Source organism: Rutidosis leptorrhynchoides, chromosome 4, assembly GCF_046630445.1.
Source record: "Rutidosis leptorrhynchoides isolate AG116_Rl617_1_P2 chromosome 4, CSIRO_AGI_Rlap_v1, whole genome shotgun sequence".
Taxonomy (NCBI): domain Eukaryota; kingdom Viridiplantae; phylum Streptophyta; class Magnoliopsida; order Asterales; family Asteraceae; genus Rutidosis; species Rutidosis leptorrhynchoides.
This window is the reverse complement of record NC_092336.1, coordinates 7,333,324-7,347,762: the sequence shown is the minus strand read 5'-3', so window position 1 is coordinate 7,347,762 and position 14,439 is coordinate 7,333,324. Positions and strand designations below refer to the sequence as shown.

The 14,439-nt window shown below is 37.5% G+C and overlaps 2 protein-coding genes across 2 annotated transcripts; both read left to right on the top strand.

Annotated features, from left to right (window-relative positions):
* Positions 1–363: 363 nt before the first annotated feature.
* On the top strand, positions 364–1,391 carry LOC139839482 (uncharacterized). The gene is made up of 3 exons (XM_071829547.1): positions 364–535; positions 700–806; positions 1,021–1,391. The coding sequence occupies exons 1-3, from the start codon at positions 364–366 to the stop codon at positions 1,324–1,326; spliced, it is 585 nt and encodes a 194-aa protein (XP_071685648.1). The 3' UTR covers positions 1,327–1,391.
* Positions 1,392–2,438: 1,047 nt separating this feature from the next.
* On the top strand, positions 2,439–7,690 carry LOC139839495 (uncharacterized). Its single transcript, XM_071829570.1, has 7 exons — positions 2,439–2,473; positions 2,620–2,800; positions 3,651–3,761; positions 4,181–4,249; positions 4,369–4,429; positions 4,652–6,469; positions 6,552–7,690. The coding sequence occupies exons 1-7, from the start codon at positions 2,439–2,441 to the stop codon at positions 7,688–7,690; spliced, it is 3,414 nt and encodes a 1,137-aa protein (XP_071685671.1).
* Positions 7,691–14,439: the final 6,749 nt, after the last annotated feature.

Here is a 14,439-nt window from a genome sequence, read left to right as displayed (position 1 = left end):
AATAATAATAATAATAATAATAATAATAATAATAATAATAATAATAATAATAATAATAATAATAATAATTAGTAGTATAAAATATAATCAATTAAGATTTCAAATTATTAAACATCATATGTGGAATACATAAACTAACGTTTATGTTATAACTTCACAAGCTATTACCTATAGCAGTTGATGGGCTTCGTTAACATTTGATGGGCCTGGCGCTTGTGGCCTGTGCCACGATCTAGATCAAAAGCTGGCCCAAAGCCCACTTCAAAAGAGGGGAATGCTTTTTTGTACAAGTGACAGAGTTAGCTAAGAGTACATACATACACACACCTCTGCTCTTTCTCCCTTTCCCCCCAAAACACGAAAATGGCGGACACGAACAATAGAAACACTAACAGGAACGGCAACATTAGAGGGAGCGGCAACCCTAGAGGGAACGCCAACACTAACGGCGACGGCAACACCGGCGGGAACGGCAACACTAAACTCAGTAAATTTGAGCTTGTGTTTGGATGCTTTGGGCTAACTACAACTCATGGTGAGTGTTTAATTATATACTTCGTACTATATATGATCTGTTTTAATTATATGACGGTGAGTGTTTCGATGCTTTGGTTTATGTTGAATTGTTTGTATAAGTTGTTGTTTAATAGTTTGTTAGGGTTTGATTAACTGATGTGTTTAAATTAATTGTGTTTGCAGTGGAGAATGGAAACGTTACTGTGAATATGAGTGATAACAAAAACTCACTCGGGATACATGAAAACTGCTCAGGATTTTCGGAGTTAAAAAAACGGGTCGTGATTAAGGTGGTGGTTGTTGTTGTTGTTGTTGTTATTGTTATTGTTATTGTTATTGTTATTGTTATGATGATGATGATGATGATGATGATGATGATGATGATGATGATGATTGTTATTATTATGATTATAGCATGTACATTATATGAATGATGGTTCTATAATAAATATATTATAATATAATGATCCGTATTTGTTTATTTGTGCCGATATATGTTAACAGAAAACTGGTGGAAGTGCCAGTGGCGGTGGTGGTGGAAATGCAAGTGGAATTGTCAGTGGAAGTGCTAGTGCCGGTGGAAGTGGAAGTTCCAGTGGCGGTGGGACTGGAAGTGGAAGTGGTGGTATAAATGGAAGTCAAGTTGGCAATGGCGGTGGCGGTAATGATGGCAGTGGGAGTGGCATTGGAGGTGGAAACAGGATCCACAACGTTGGGACACAACATGATGATAATTACGAGGACCACTATACTCTGAAAATTGAGTATCTTTTTAGCTCTGAGAATCCAAGTGCTTGTTTAGTTATGTAATCACTTTCTAAGAGGAATTATGAAGTAAGTAAGAGTTCAGAGATACAAAGATCTAATGTTTAGATGTAAAGGAAAAATACTCTAGCCGTTTGACAAAAGGCATTATATGAGCTGTTTTTTTTCATGTATGTTTGACAAAAGGCATTATTCTAGCTATTTGACGAAAGGTATTATTCACGTTTTGATAAATTGTGTTGTTGATATATGCTTGGTTGTGTTACATAGTTATCTGTTGTTTGATCAACTCTGCCTACCTTTTTATTTTTATTTTTATTGTGTGTGTGTTTGTTTCTAAAAGGGTTGTGTAAATAGATACCAGCTGCCTAAATAGAAGCCATCTGCAGGTTCTCCTAGTAAAGCCATCTGCAAGTTTTTTTTTTAGCTCATTTTTACTGCTGAAAGAAGGTCGTCTTGTGTGGACCATCATTGGACCTTACATTCTTGGATGTAGAATGGCACCCGTGCTGCAACTTATACCTCATTCTATCTTTGTTTTCCATTTCTGTGATATTCACTATATTGTGATCTGCTATTAAAAACATTATTTAGGTCTTTTATTTAAGTTTTTATCATAGTTTTGACAATCTCTCTTTAATCATAAGTTATTTTGCTATATCTCTATAGTCATAAGTTTAACATAGTGTTTGAGTACCATGAACACGTTCACTTGAAAAGGTTTTTCGTCAGCCATTATCTGGTATTTTCATTGTTGGAGTTGCAAATGATCTTGATGCTATTGTTATTGCATTCTGAGGCACCCAAGTTACCAGGTATGATACACGTTACACTTCAGATGGTTATGCAGCTCATGCAGTATATACATCATTTGTCACCATCCTGGGTGCACACATGGCAAGGTGTGTGCATATTGCGATAATCTTTCTTACTGTGTTTATTTCCTGCCATCATTCACTGTTCTTACTGGAATGTATAATATAATGCTTACAAATATACAATTCCAAAGCTAGGAATAATTTTGGATGGTGTTAATAGGGCATTGATTTGATGTGTATATATAATATAATACAGAGTCCGATCACTTGATAATATGGGACGAAAAGTGATACTTGTTTTGGCAAAAGAAATGCAACGTGGGTTATGCATTCATCAACATGAATGAGCCTTCCTTATTGTTCCTTTCTATCAGGTCTGTCTTTCATACAACTTACTTAATACTAAGATTTATTTATAATGTATATAATTAGTAGTATCAGGCTGATCACTTTTTGATGATATGGGACAAAAAAAAAAAAAAAAAGGTGATAATTCTTAAACCTAAATCCGCAATTGCAGGCATTTAATGGGAAGAAGTGGGTTTAAGTTCAACAGTGAAAAGGTGGCTTATCTTGCATATGGTCGCATACAGGGAAAAGCTTCACTCGTCGCTCACTTTCAGACTTCAGGTTTGATGAATGAAGATAAACGTTGCTGCCCCATTCTTTTTCACGCCGATGGTCCTAATGCCGGCGATCAGGTATGATACTACCTTTGTCCCTTATTAGATCAGCGAGTAGTACTTGGGCAAAACTCGGGAATACTCCGAAAATCAGTCAAAAAATCTAGGTTAAATTCGGTGAAACTCAAACTGAGTACTCGATCAAACTCGGTCAAAACTTAGGATTACTCCAAAATCGGTCAAACTCGGCCCAAACTCTGGATTACTCGGGAAATCAGTCAAATTTGGTCAAAATTATGTTAAAGTAAGTCAAAGTCAAACTGAATACTGGATCAAACTCGGTCAAACTCGGTCAAACTCGGTCAAACTCAACCACTAGAAGTGGAGCACTAGCAGTTGATTAGTAAGTAGTCATTGTTACTTCGGTAAGTTCAAGACCATTTTTTAACATTAACCTTGCCTGACCGTGATGATGTTGGTTTAGGTCCCTCTAACTTTGAATTAAATTATATATACAGAAGGTATAAGGGTCTGTGTTTGTCATTGTATATGCAACAAAAAGAAGAAAAATGGAAACGGAAGTAACTGTGTAGCTAATTATATAGCTAAACCATTACATAAGTGTGCCCTATAAAATAGGTCAACCAAGCTACTAATTCAACAAGAATAAACGGCTACTGACTTCCCACTCCCCTAATATCCGGTCAACACCTGATTTCTTAAACTTAACAGTGACATTTATTAAAATGCTAGCTTAGGTACCCTAACCAATTTATTTCTAAGCTTATAATAATCAAGCACTACTATGACCAATTAGTCCCAACAGAAGATACAGAGTTGGAAAGTAGGGAAACAATACTAATCTGTGTTTATGTTAATATAGGATATAGGATGCAGATGCAGATGAAGAGCATATGGTCGCATACAGGGAAAAGCTGCACTCATCGCCCATTTTCAGAATTCAAGATTGATGAATGAAGATAATAACATTGCTGCCCCCATTCTTTTTCACGCCGATGGACCTAATGTCGGTGATCAGGTATGATACTACCTTTTTCCCTTATTAGATCAGCGAGTACTCGGTCAAAACTTGGGAATACTCTGAAAATCGGTCAAAACTCAGCCAAAACTCGTAGAAAATAAGGCAAAACTAGGTAAAGATCGGTCAAAGCCAAACTGAGTACTCGGTCAAACTCGGTTAAAATTGTCCAAAACTTAGGACCACTCCGAAAATCGGTCAAAACTCTGGCCAAACTCTGGATTCCTCGGAAAATCAGTCAAAATTAGGTTAAAATCAGTCAAAGTCAAACTGAATACTCGGTCAAACTCGATCAAACTTGGTCAAACTCGGTCAAAATCATCCATTAGTGTTGTTTACATCTTCCTCCGGAGCAGTTTTGTGTGCCAAAAGAAAAAAGAAAAAATAAAAATCTTCATGTGATGTTGCTATTGATGAAGCCTAGACCCTCTGATCCTGCTATTTGCGAGCGAAATAGGCATGATGTGGCTTATGGATACGTACTAAAGGTTTGAGAATTGAATAGTAACGCTGTAAATGTGTGTATGTGGACAAGTATCGAGTGTGATGAATCGCGTCATTTTCTGTTTTTATATCCGTTGATAAAGCACATACACTGTTGAGATAGATGTTGTTTATAGTTGGATTATCGATGTTCTCTGATTTTAAAGGTGCTGAATGTTCTATCTGTAGTTGTTATTTTGGTTGGTATCTTTGTTAGCGAGTTTATGTTTTGGTATTGAGAATGAATTTTCATGCAATCCCTCTCTCTTTTTTTTTTTTTAAAGTGTTTTGTTTTTCTTGGGTTCTTTAAACATCTCAGGTTGAAATCTGTTATTGCTTTCGAGAATGTTATTTTGGTTGGTGAATCTATAGATCGATATGATTGATTCTGTAATTGTTTTTTTCAGGTTGTTCAAGGTGTTTTGCTATCGATTTTGGCCCTAAACCAATCAAAATTTTCGATGAATGGTTGGTGATGGAAGGTGCGAGCAAGGTTATCAACGATGCTTGGAATGTCAAGGTTAATAACCATAGACTTGATGGCGTATTTAGAACAAAGCTAAAAAACTTGAAATATGCCTTAAGAGAGTGGAGTCAGCGGACTTTTGGGAAATTGGACAATGATATTGAAGGTTTGATGAATGAAGCGTGTGCTTGGGAAAAATTGGCCGAATGTAGATCCCTAACTGATACCGAAAGGGATAAATGGTTAGACTCGAGAAAGAGGTGGTTTGAGCTAGAAAAGATCAAGACAAGCATGGCAAAACAAAAGTCTCGAGTTAAGTGGATCCTTGAAGGCGAAGAAAACACTAAATATTTTCACTCCTTTATAAAACGAAGACACTCTAGACGTAACATTCGGGGTCTAAATATTGGTGGTGTTTGGTGCGAAAATCCTATTGATATCAAACAGGAAGTGTTCAGGCACTTTAATGATCAATTCAAAGTGAGGTCCAGCAACAATATGAAATTCATGGGGCCTGGTACATCACATAATGGGCTTCTCGGCCCAATGCCGAAGCAGATTACCCCCGAGCAAGCCGACTGCCTGGAACATATGTTTTCGGAATCAGAAGTTCTCAACGCTATTGGTGAATGTTGTGTGTCAAAGGCCCCCGGGCCGGATGGATTCAATTTCAAGTTCTTCAAATTATATTGGGGCCTTGTAAAGAATGATCTTATAAACGCTCTAAATTGGTTTTGGGACAAATGTGACATTTCCAACGGTTGCAATGCTTCTTTTGTAACCTTAGTACCAAAGAAGATTGACCCTATGGGGTTGAACGATTTTCGTCCCATTATCCTAATTGGATGCTACTATAAGATTCTTGCGAAGATCCTTTCAATTCGAATCCGTAATGTGCTACCCGGTCTTATTGATAAAGAGCAAAGCGCGTTTTTAAAAGGAAGATATATTCTAGATGGTGCACTCATTGTAAACGAGTCGATTGATTTTCTCAAAAGGAATAAGAGAAAAAGCCTAATGTTCAAGGTGGATTTTGAGAAAGCTTTCGATAGTCTAAGTTGGGATTTCCTTCTTGAGATCATGAAGAGAATGGGGTTTGGAGATAGATGGCGAAAATGGATACTTGCTTGCCTTCAATCCGCATCTATATCTATTCTTGTTAACGGTTCGCCTACTAATGAGTTCCGTATAGAACGTGGAGTGAGGCAAGGGGACCCGATATCCCCGTTTCTTTTTATAATCGCGGCGGAAGGTTTAAACCTTCTCACTAAAAGAGCTATCGAGTGTGGATTGTACAAAGGTGTAAAAATTGGATCGGAGGACATCAACATCTCGCACCTTCAATATGCGGATGACACCATTTTCCTTGGTGAATGGAACCGGCAAAATTTTTGCAACTTGATGAAACTTCTCAAATGTTTTGAAAACGCTTCGGGTCTCAAAATTAATTATAATAAGAGCAAATTATTCGGGTTAGGTGTCAATAAAGACGAAGTTGAAGTTTTGGCTATTCGGGTCGGTTGTAAAATTGGTGAGCTTCCGTTCACATATCTTGGGCTACCTATGGGTAAGAACATGAATCGTGTAGAAAATTGGGATCCCGTTATTGAAAAGTTCAACAAGAGACTATCGGATTGGAAAGCCCGAACGGTTTCTTATGGTGGAAGGTTGACGCTTGTTAAATCGGTTCTTAGTAGCCTACCGTTATATTATTTTTCTCTCTTTCGTGCCCCGTTGAGTGTAATCAAAATTCTTGAGAGTATTAGGCGCAAATTTTTTTTGGGGGGGGGGGGGGGGGGGGTCGGGTGAGTGCTCTAAATTAAATTGGGTGAAATGGGAAGTTTCTCTCTCGCCTTATGACGAGGGAGGACTTAACATCGGGTCTCTTCGGGGGAAAAACCTTGCTTTGTTGGGGAAATGGTTTTGGAGGGCCAAAACCGAATGTGACTCACTTTGGGTGTCGGTTATTCGAAGTATTCATGGTACTAACGGCCTACTCCTACATCCGGGTTCTCGTATCCCGAATGGAAAGAGTAGTGTTTGGGTTAACATTATGCGTGCAGGTTATACTATCGAAGACTTAGGAGTAAACTTCACTAACTCCTTTTCAAGACTTATTGGTGATGGCTCGAGCACACAGTTTTGGGAAGAACCGTGGCTGATTACAGCTCCTCTAAAGGACACTTTCAAGCGACTTTATCATTTGGAAGCTGTTCGAAATGCATGGGTACGAGACAGGATCGCGTGGAGCAATCTTTCGGTTGAATCCTGCTGGAATTGGCTTCGTGAGCCTACGGGACGAGCACTAAATGAATTAAATCAGCTATTGAACCTACTGAATTCATATGTTAAATCGGGCAGGGACACGGATACGTGGGTTTGGAACTTATCTTCAAGCGGGTTGTTCACTACCAAAAGACTCGCAACTCTAATCGACGAAAAAATAATTGGAGGGTACGCATCCGCAAACGACGAAACACTTAAAAACAATCTTGTTCCGTTGAAAGTTGAGCTTTTCATATGGAGGATGCTAAAAAGACGGATTCCGGTTCGGGCCGAGCTTGATAAACGCGGAATCGATTTGGACTCCGTTTTATGTCCCCTATGTGATAATGACGTGGAATCTATTGAGCATTTGATGGTTTTTTGCCAACAATCGATGGATATTTGGGAACGTGTTTACAAATGGTGGGGGTTAGGTCCGGTTACAAATTTGAGCATCAACGAGGCTTTCCGAGGCAATTGTAACCGCTCCTCTTCCCCATTGGGTTCGAAGATATGGCAAGCATTGGAATGGACTTGTGCGTATTTAATATGGAGGAATCGAAACCAAATGGTATTCTCCAAGAAATCGTGGAATTCACCGACGGCGTTAATGGAGATCCAACTCAAATCATTTGAATGGATTTCTACTCGAATTAAGGGTCGCAAATTGGAGTGGTTAACGTGGCTTTCGGATCCGTGGTCTTGCTTGATTTAGCTTTGATTCGTAGGTTCTTTAGTTGCTTCCTTGGCAACTCCCTTTTGTTTTAATTCCTTGTAATGTAGTGCTAGCAATAACGTAGTTCTCGTGTTTGTTTGTAGCCTTTTCGGCAAATTATCCTCTCGTGTAATGGGGTGAGCCCCCCTTCTTGGTGAAAGGACCGGTTATAGCCCAACAAGCACCAAACATATAAGCCATGAGCTCTCAAATTACTCTAAAACCAATTGGTAGTAGAGAGAGACACTCATGAGCTTATATGTTGATCTTGACATTTATCCCAAACCAATGTGGGATTGGGTTTGCACCCAACAATTTGTATCATCATCATTCACAAGTAAATTGTAGTGTTTAAGAAGGCAACCTTGACCTCCAAATATGAAAATCATAACTAAACTAGTAAAGAACATTTGGTTGCCATGATATTCTTAAGTTACTTGTCATGAGATGATTGTATTCATTAGTTGTTGTCAATGGACATTATTCGTTAATCACCTTTGAAGTTTCCTTTTGTACAAAACAATCACATTTGAGTATATTCACTTTCAGTAAAATATCAAAATGATCCCCGTCACTTTTGAGAACTCATATATTTGATATAGTCCTGATATTAAAATCGACCCACTTAACTTGGGAAATAGTATTTGAACCAAATTAACCTAGTTAGAAGTAAACTGATAGAATTTAAAGAATTATCTATTTAATCTCATTTTCAACAAAGCTTGGTTCAAGGCCTATTAGCTTTTTCGTAATCCTTGGAGTCTTGTTTATACCATGCATCATTAACGTTGCAAGATACCTTTAATGCTTTTACATACTTCTTAACCTCGCTAAAATCAGTGCCATATTCAATGAACTTGGCAGCATGCAAATCTTAACCACGTCTACAAAACTTTCATCTGTCTTGAATACTTTTGTCTCTCTCGAGTTCAATAAGATCGGTCTCATCATAACCTTTCCTACAGAATACAGTTCCATACCAACCACTTCTACTCTACAATCATAGATTGTAAAATTGTCACACTTTGTAATTCAACTTATTATAGTCGACCAATCGCATTATTAATAGATATTTGTTAACTTGCACCTCCTCGGATGACTTGTTAATAAGAAAAACTAATACCATATATAAAATGCAATCCATTACTCATAGACATCTGAAAAAACACTAAATTAATTTATACTTAGCACATTCATCCTTATGTAACTACTCGAGCCCGACCTTCCAAATGTCACTTATATATCATGAGTACTTACATTCATCGAATAAACCTCGTACTTCAATTTCTATTGAAAATCTGATAGTTTCATGAAGTTCATCATCTCTACACAAAGAATTGATCAAAGTGGTGTACGGTGTAGCCCATCATCAGCCATTTGAGTAAACGCCCTTTTCACCTTGCTCAAGGCCACCACACTTTAAAAACCACATCCTTCAAAATTCGAGTCTAATTTTTCATGGTCACCTGCATTATTCCATAAGCCATGTCAACACTCAACACAAGTTAAATTAATACGACAATAAAGTTATTCCATTTAACTAATATATCTGTACTGCACTCACAAAATTGCATCATTTTAGCTCATTTTATAACCAATATATATACAATGAACAATTTTCATACAGAATTTTGTAGTTGCTATTAATGTCTTAAAATCAAATCCATGTCTTTTATACATCTAGATAATACCATCTCACAACTTAACAAACAAAAATTTTGACCCAAAGTGAACTTTTTGATAATATCCAATTCTCATTTCCTTCCCAATATTCGCAACTCAGTCCCAGCTATTAGAGTTACTGATTTCATAACACTTAAAGTTTTCTCAATGTTGGATATCTCATAGCACATTCATAACAACTTCGCAAATGGATTATTTAAAAAATCAACCATCGACTTTTTAATATTAAAAATAGATCCTAATTCAAATAGTATCTCTTTATACGTGGGAAGTTTATATGACATGTAGATAACATTTTACCATGGAAAGTAACATTTACAGTTTAATAGGTCACACTGCAGCCATTAACCTTAAGTTCATGCATATTAACGCAAGATGAATGTCTTGGAGTAGTAGCCAAGATCTAAAAGGTATAATGTGCTAAATTAAAATTTAAAGCACTAAACAACATGTATCATGCAAAAGTAATTAGTCATTGTATGCCATCATATATCTAACTTAGCCGTACGTAAAGTGGTTGCGCGCAAAAGACAGGAAGATGTTAAGTCAATAATTTAACTGATGTTTTATCAAGTCAGAGTAGCCATGTTCATTGTGATGGTGTAACTATAACTACCAAAGCAAATTAGAAGTTACCTTTAAGTAAGTCAGGGTTGCCATATTCCTTAATGATTTTAGCCATTGGTGATCAATATGCTTAAGTCTAGACTTAGACTCTATGTCTGCTTTTATGTGAATTATTAATCACCAATCAATCAAATATATGGTACAATAATGAATTAATAATCACCAATCAATCAGTAGTTATATCTATACCACACTTATATACCTTGCACTCAAGACATGAACAAAATTGCACTTTAGAGTACTGTCAAATTTTGAGTTATGCTTCTAGAAACAATAGTCAAGCTGCCTGACATGTGAATTGTGCACGAAAATTGGTTTTGATCCTTGAGTTCGTACTTGTCCATATTGTACTACATAGACCTAGGAGACGCCAAAACTAGTGATCTTTGATACCATTTCCATATATCAAATAGTTGTAAATTCTAGCAACGGGAAGGGGATTATCCACTAAATATTTCACCTAACTCCTCAAATTTTAAATGATCGAGAGCAACAGAGGACATGTTTAATCCACCAAACACACTTTTGAAGTAGCTCAGTGGTACTTGATATCTTTGAAACTAGGATCCACCATGTGGAAGTTTAGACCTAATGATGGCGGATGTTCGATCCCTACTCGCGAGGAACATAAGAAATCCCTAGTGAATTTTCGCTTATGAGAAAAACGAAGTATTGATTGCCGACAATGGTTATAAACTTATAATTCAAGTAATCACTTATGATTTTAAACACACACATACTTGCTTTCGACTTTAGACTATACAAAATGATATGAAAAAGTGTTTTTTTTTTTTGCTTTTGTTATATCGATCATTACCAATGTAACAATGGTCATGAGTTGACTTCACTACTTCATTAGAACATACACAAAGCAATCAAAGGTATGTGTTCTAATGAAACTGCAACACTAAAAGGTCACTTTCACGGATATATTATGACAGAATACCGAAGGAAACATCTAATAGAAATTAAGTTGTGAACAATAACTCTAACATCTAAATTTTAGTATAACAAATATAGAGGACGGATAACCAAAAGCTCTAATGGAAGGACCGAACTTTTGCTAAAGAAGACAGAATTACATACCATAATAGAAGAGATGTTAGGTTTATAAGTTGTTACCTATTTATGTTGCTCGTGCTGTTGATTGTAAGATTGTCTCCTGAACTGCTTGTTTAAGTTTTTCAGATTTGATGCTGTGGATATCATCAATTATGAATTCAGGGATTCTGCTGTTTGAGGTTTGGTTGAAGTGAAACTGAAAAATGTGTCGGGTGCCATCGATTGCTAGAGGTAGCTCATGTGCGTTGTCATACTACAATTCTTTCACCAACATCGAACATGTTTTGTTGATGATTTTATCCGCTGCTGGTGTAAAGAAGGTGAAGAAAGCTATTGTTGATTCGTCAAGTATAACTGATCTGAAACAGAAGCTGCATAGTTTTATGTGAGTGTGTGTTGTTAGAGCAATGAGTAAGGGAGAGTGATAATAGTGTAGATAAAAGATACATATATAGTTTGTTTTTTTTTTTTCGAAAAGCAAGGATATATTAAAAACTCGAGAGCCAAGTGATGGGAAAATAATCACAACGGGCAATCTACAAAGCGGAAACAAACCCGTTTGACAAGCATTTCCCGACCCGTATGAACCCGTGAGGAAGCTAACAAACAAGCTATATCAAAACCAACCCAAATCAGTCCCCAAGTCAGTAGCAAATCAACTAATAACGAATAATCAAGCACACACAATACACGCGAGACTTTTTACGTGGAAAACCCCTCAAAATCGAGAGTAAAAACCACGGGACTCGTAAGCCACTTAAATTCCACTATCATCAACAAGGAGAGCAATACAATAATCCTTCTCTAGATCAACTAGAGGTATACAACATCATCATACTCTTGAACAAGAACAATCAACAAGTATATGAAATAAATAAAGACAAAAGTGGAATAAATCACCCAAAAACTGCTCTCTGCTCCAGCAGCAATAACTCGACCTACAGGCCTTTTTAGACGAATTCAACGGTTGAAAACCTTGGCACTGATGTCAGGAAGACACAGCCCAAAAATGAAGAAGATTCAACGGTCGGATCTCCGGGGATCGAAGGTTTTCTGGACTGCTGTAAGAAGTGACGGAAATTGGGATTTTTTCTCTCTTTTTCTTGAACTCTCTTCACTCTTGATAATGAAAAACAGCTGCAACTTGATGTTTTAAGATGCCCTCCTATGCTTGACCAAGTCAACCAAGCAATGGGCCTAATTTTGTTGGGCTTGGGCTTGTTAATACTTACTCATATTTGGAAACCCAATAACAAAACCCAATAACAAAACCCAACAAATCTCCCCCTTTCCAATTATGAGGAAGGAATCGCCATCCCAGCGATCGAGCAACATACCTTGAGCTTCTCACTTGCTAAAGCCTTTGTGAACATGTCGGAACCATTATCATCGGTGTGAACTTTATCAAGTTCAAACGAACCATCTTCAAGACGTTCTCTAATCCAATGATACCGCACATCTATATGTTTTGTCCGCTTATGATACATAGAATTTCTATCCAAATGAATCGCACTCTCATTATCACAAAGAACCACATATCGTGATTGCTTAAACCCAAGGTCTTGTAGAAACCTTTTCATCCACAATAGTTCTTTGCACGCTTCTGTTGCTGCCATATACTCAGCCTCGGTCGTAGACAATGCAACACATTTTTGTAACCTTGATTGCCATGAAACTGCTCCCCCTGCGAAAGTCATCAAATATCCAGAAGTGGATTTCATGTTATCTTTGTTTCCTGCCATATCTGAGTCTGTATAACCAACAAGCACCGGTTCTCCATTTCCGAATGTGATACCTAACTTTGAAGTACCTCGTAAGTATCTCATAATCCATTTAACCGCTTCCCAATGCTTCTTACCCGGATTTGACATAAACCGACTAACAACACTTACCGCATGAGCTATATCTGGCCTAGTACACACCATAGCATACATCAAGCTACCAACTGCTGACGCATATGGAACTATATCCATCTCCTCAACATCCTCCTTTGAAGTAGGACAATCTCTTTCTGTTAGCTTAAAGTTGTTAGTAAGAGGGGAACTAACCACTTTAGCATTCTTCATGTTGAATCTACTAAGCACCTTTTCAATGTATTGCTCTTGTGATATATGTAACGTCTTAGCACCTCTATCTCTAGAAATTCGAATGCCAAGAATCTGTTTTGCTGGCCCCAAGTCTTTCATAGCAAAAGACTTGCTCAATTCTCGCTTCAACTGCGCAATTCTTTCAATATTCTTACCAACAATCAACATATCATCAACGTATAACAACAATATGATGAAATCATCATCACCAAACCTCTGAAAGAAAACACAATGATCTGAAGTTGTCTTTCGGTAGCCTTGCTTTCCTATAACCGACTCAAACTTCTTATACCACTGTCTCGGTGCTTGCTTCAACCCATATAGACTTTTCTGAAGTCTACAAACATAATTTTCTTTACCCTTAACCTGAAAACCTTCAGGTTGCATCATGTAGATTTCCTTATCCAAATCACCGTGAAGAAAAGCAGTCTTGACATCCATCTGTTCAACCTCAAGATCAAGACTAGCAGCTAACCCAAGAACCACTCGAATAGATCTCATCTTCACAACCGGTGAGAAAATCTCATCAAAATCAATACCCCTTTTCTGGCTGAATCCTTTAACGACTAACCTAGTTTTGTACCTTGGTTGTGAAGTAAGCTCATCTGTCTTCACTTTGAATACCCATTTGTTTCTCAAAGCTCTCTTGCCTTTAGGTAACTTCACCAGCTCATAAGTATTGTTCTCATGCAAAGAATTCATCTCATCTTGCATAGCTTCACCCCACTCTTTCTTATGCGCATCTTTCATTGCTTCTGAATAACATTCTGGCTCTCCCCCATCAGTAACTAATACATACTCATCAGCAGAATATCTAATAGAAGGATGACGGTCTCGAGTAGACCGCCTAAGTGGGACAAATGGGGGCACATCTGGTACTGGAATCTCTACCTGCTCCGGAGCATAATCATCATCAGTACCATGTTCATCATTATGAACATCATCTCCAACATGTTGTGGAGTAACTGGATCCAAATCAACAAGATCAGCACTAGTTTGAGGAACTGAATCTGTCTTCTCAACATCTTTTAACATCTGATCTTCTGTAAAAACAACATCTCGGCTTCGTACAAGTTTCTTCTGAACTGGATCGTATAACCTGTACCCAAAATCATCTTCACCATAGCCGAGGAATACACATGGCTTAGTCTTCATATGAAGCTTTGACCTCTCATCTTTGGGAACATGAACAAAAGCTTTACATCCAAAAACTCGTAAATGACGGTAAGAAACATCTTTGCCGCTCCAAACCCTGTTAGGAACATCAAAACGCAAAGGAACACAAGGGGT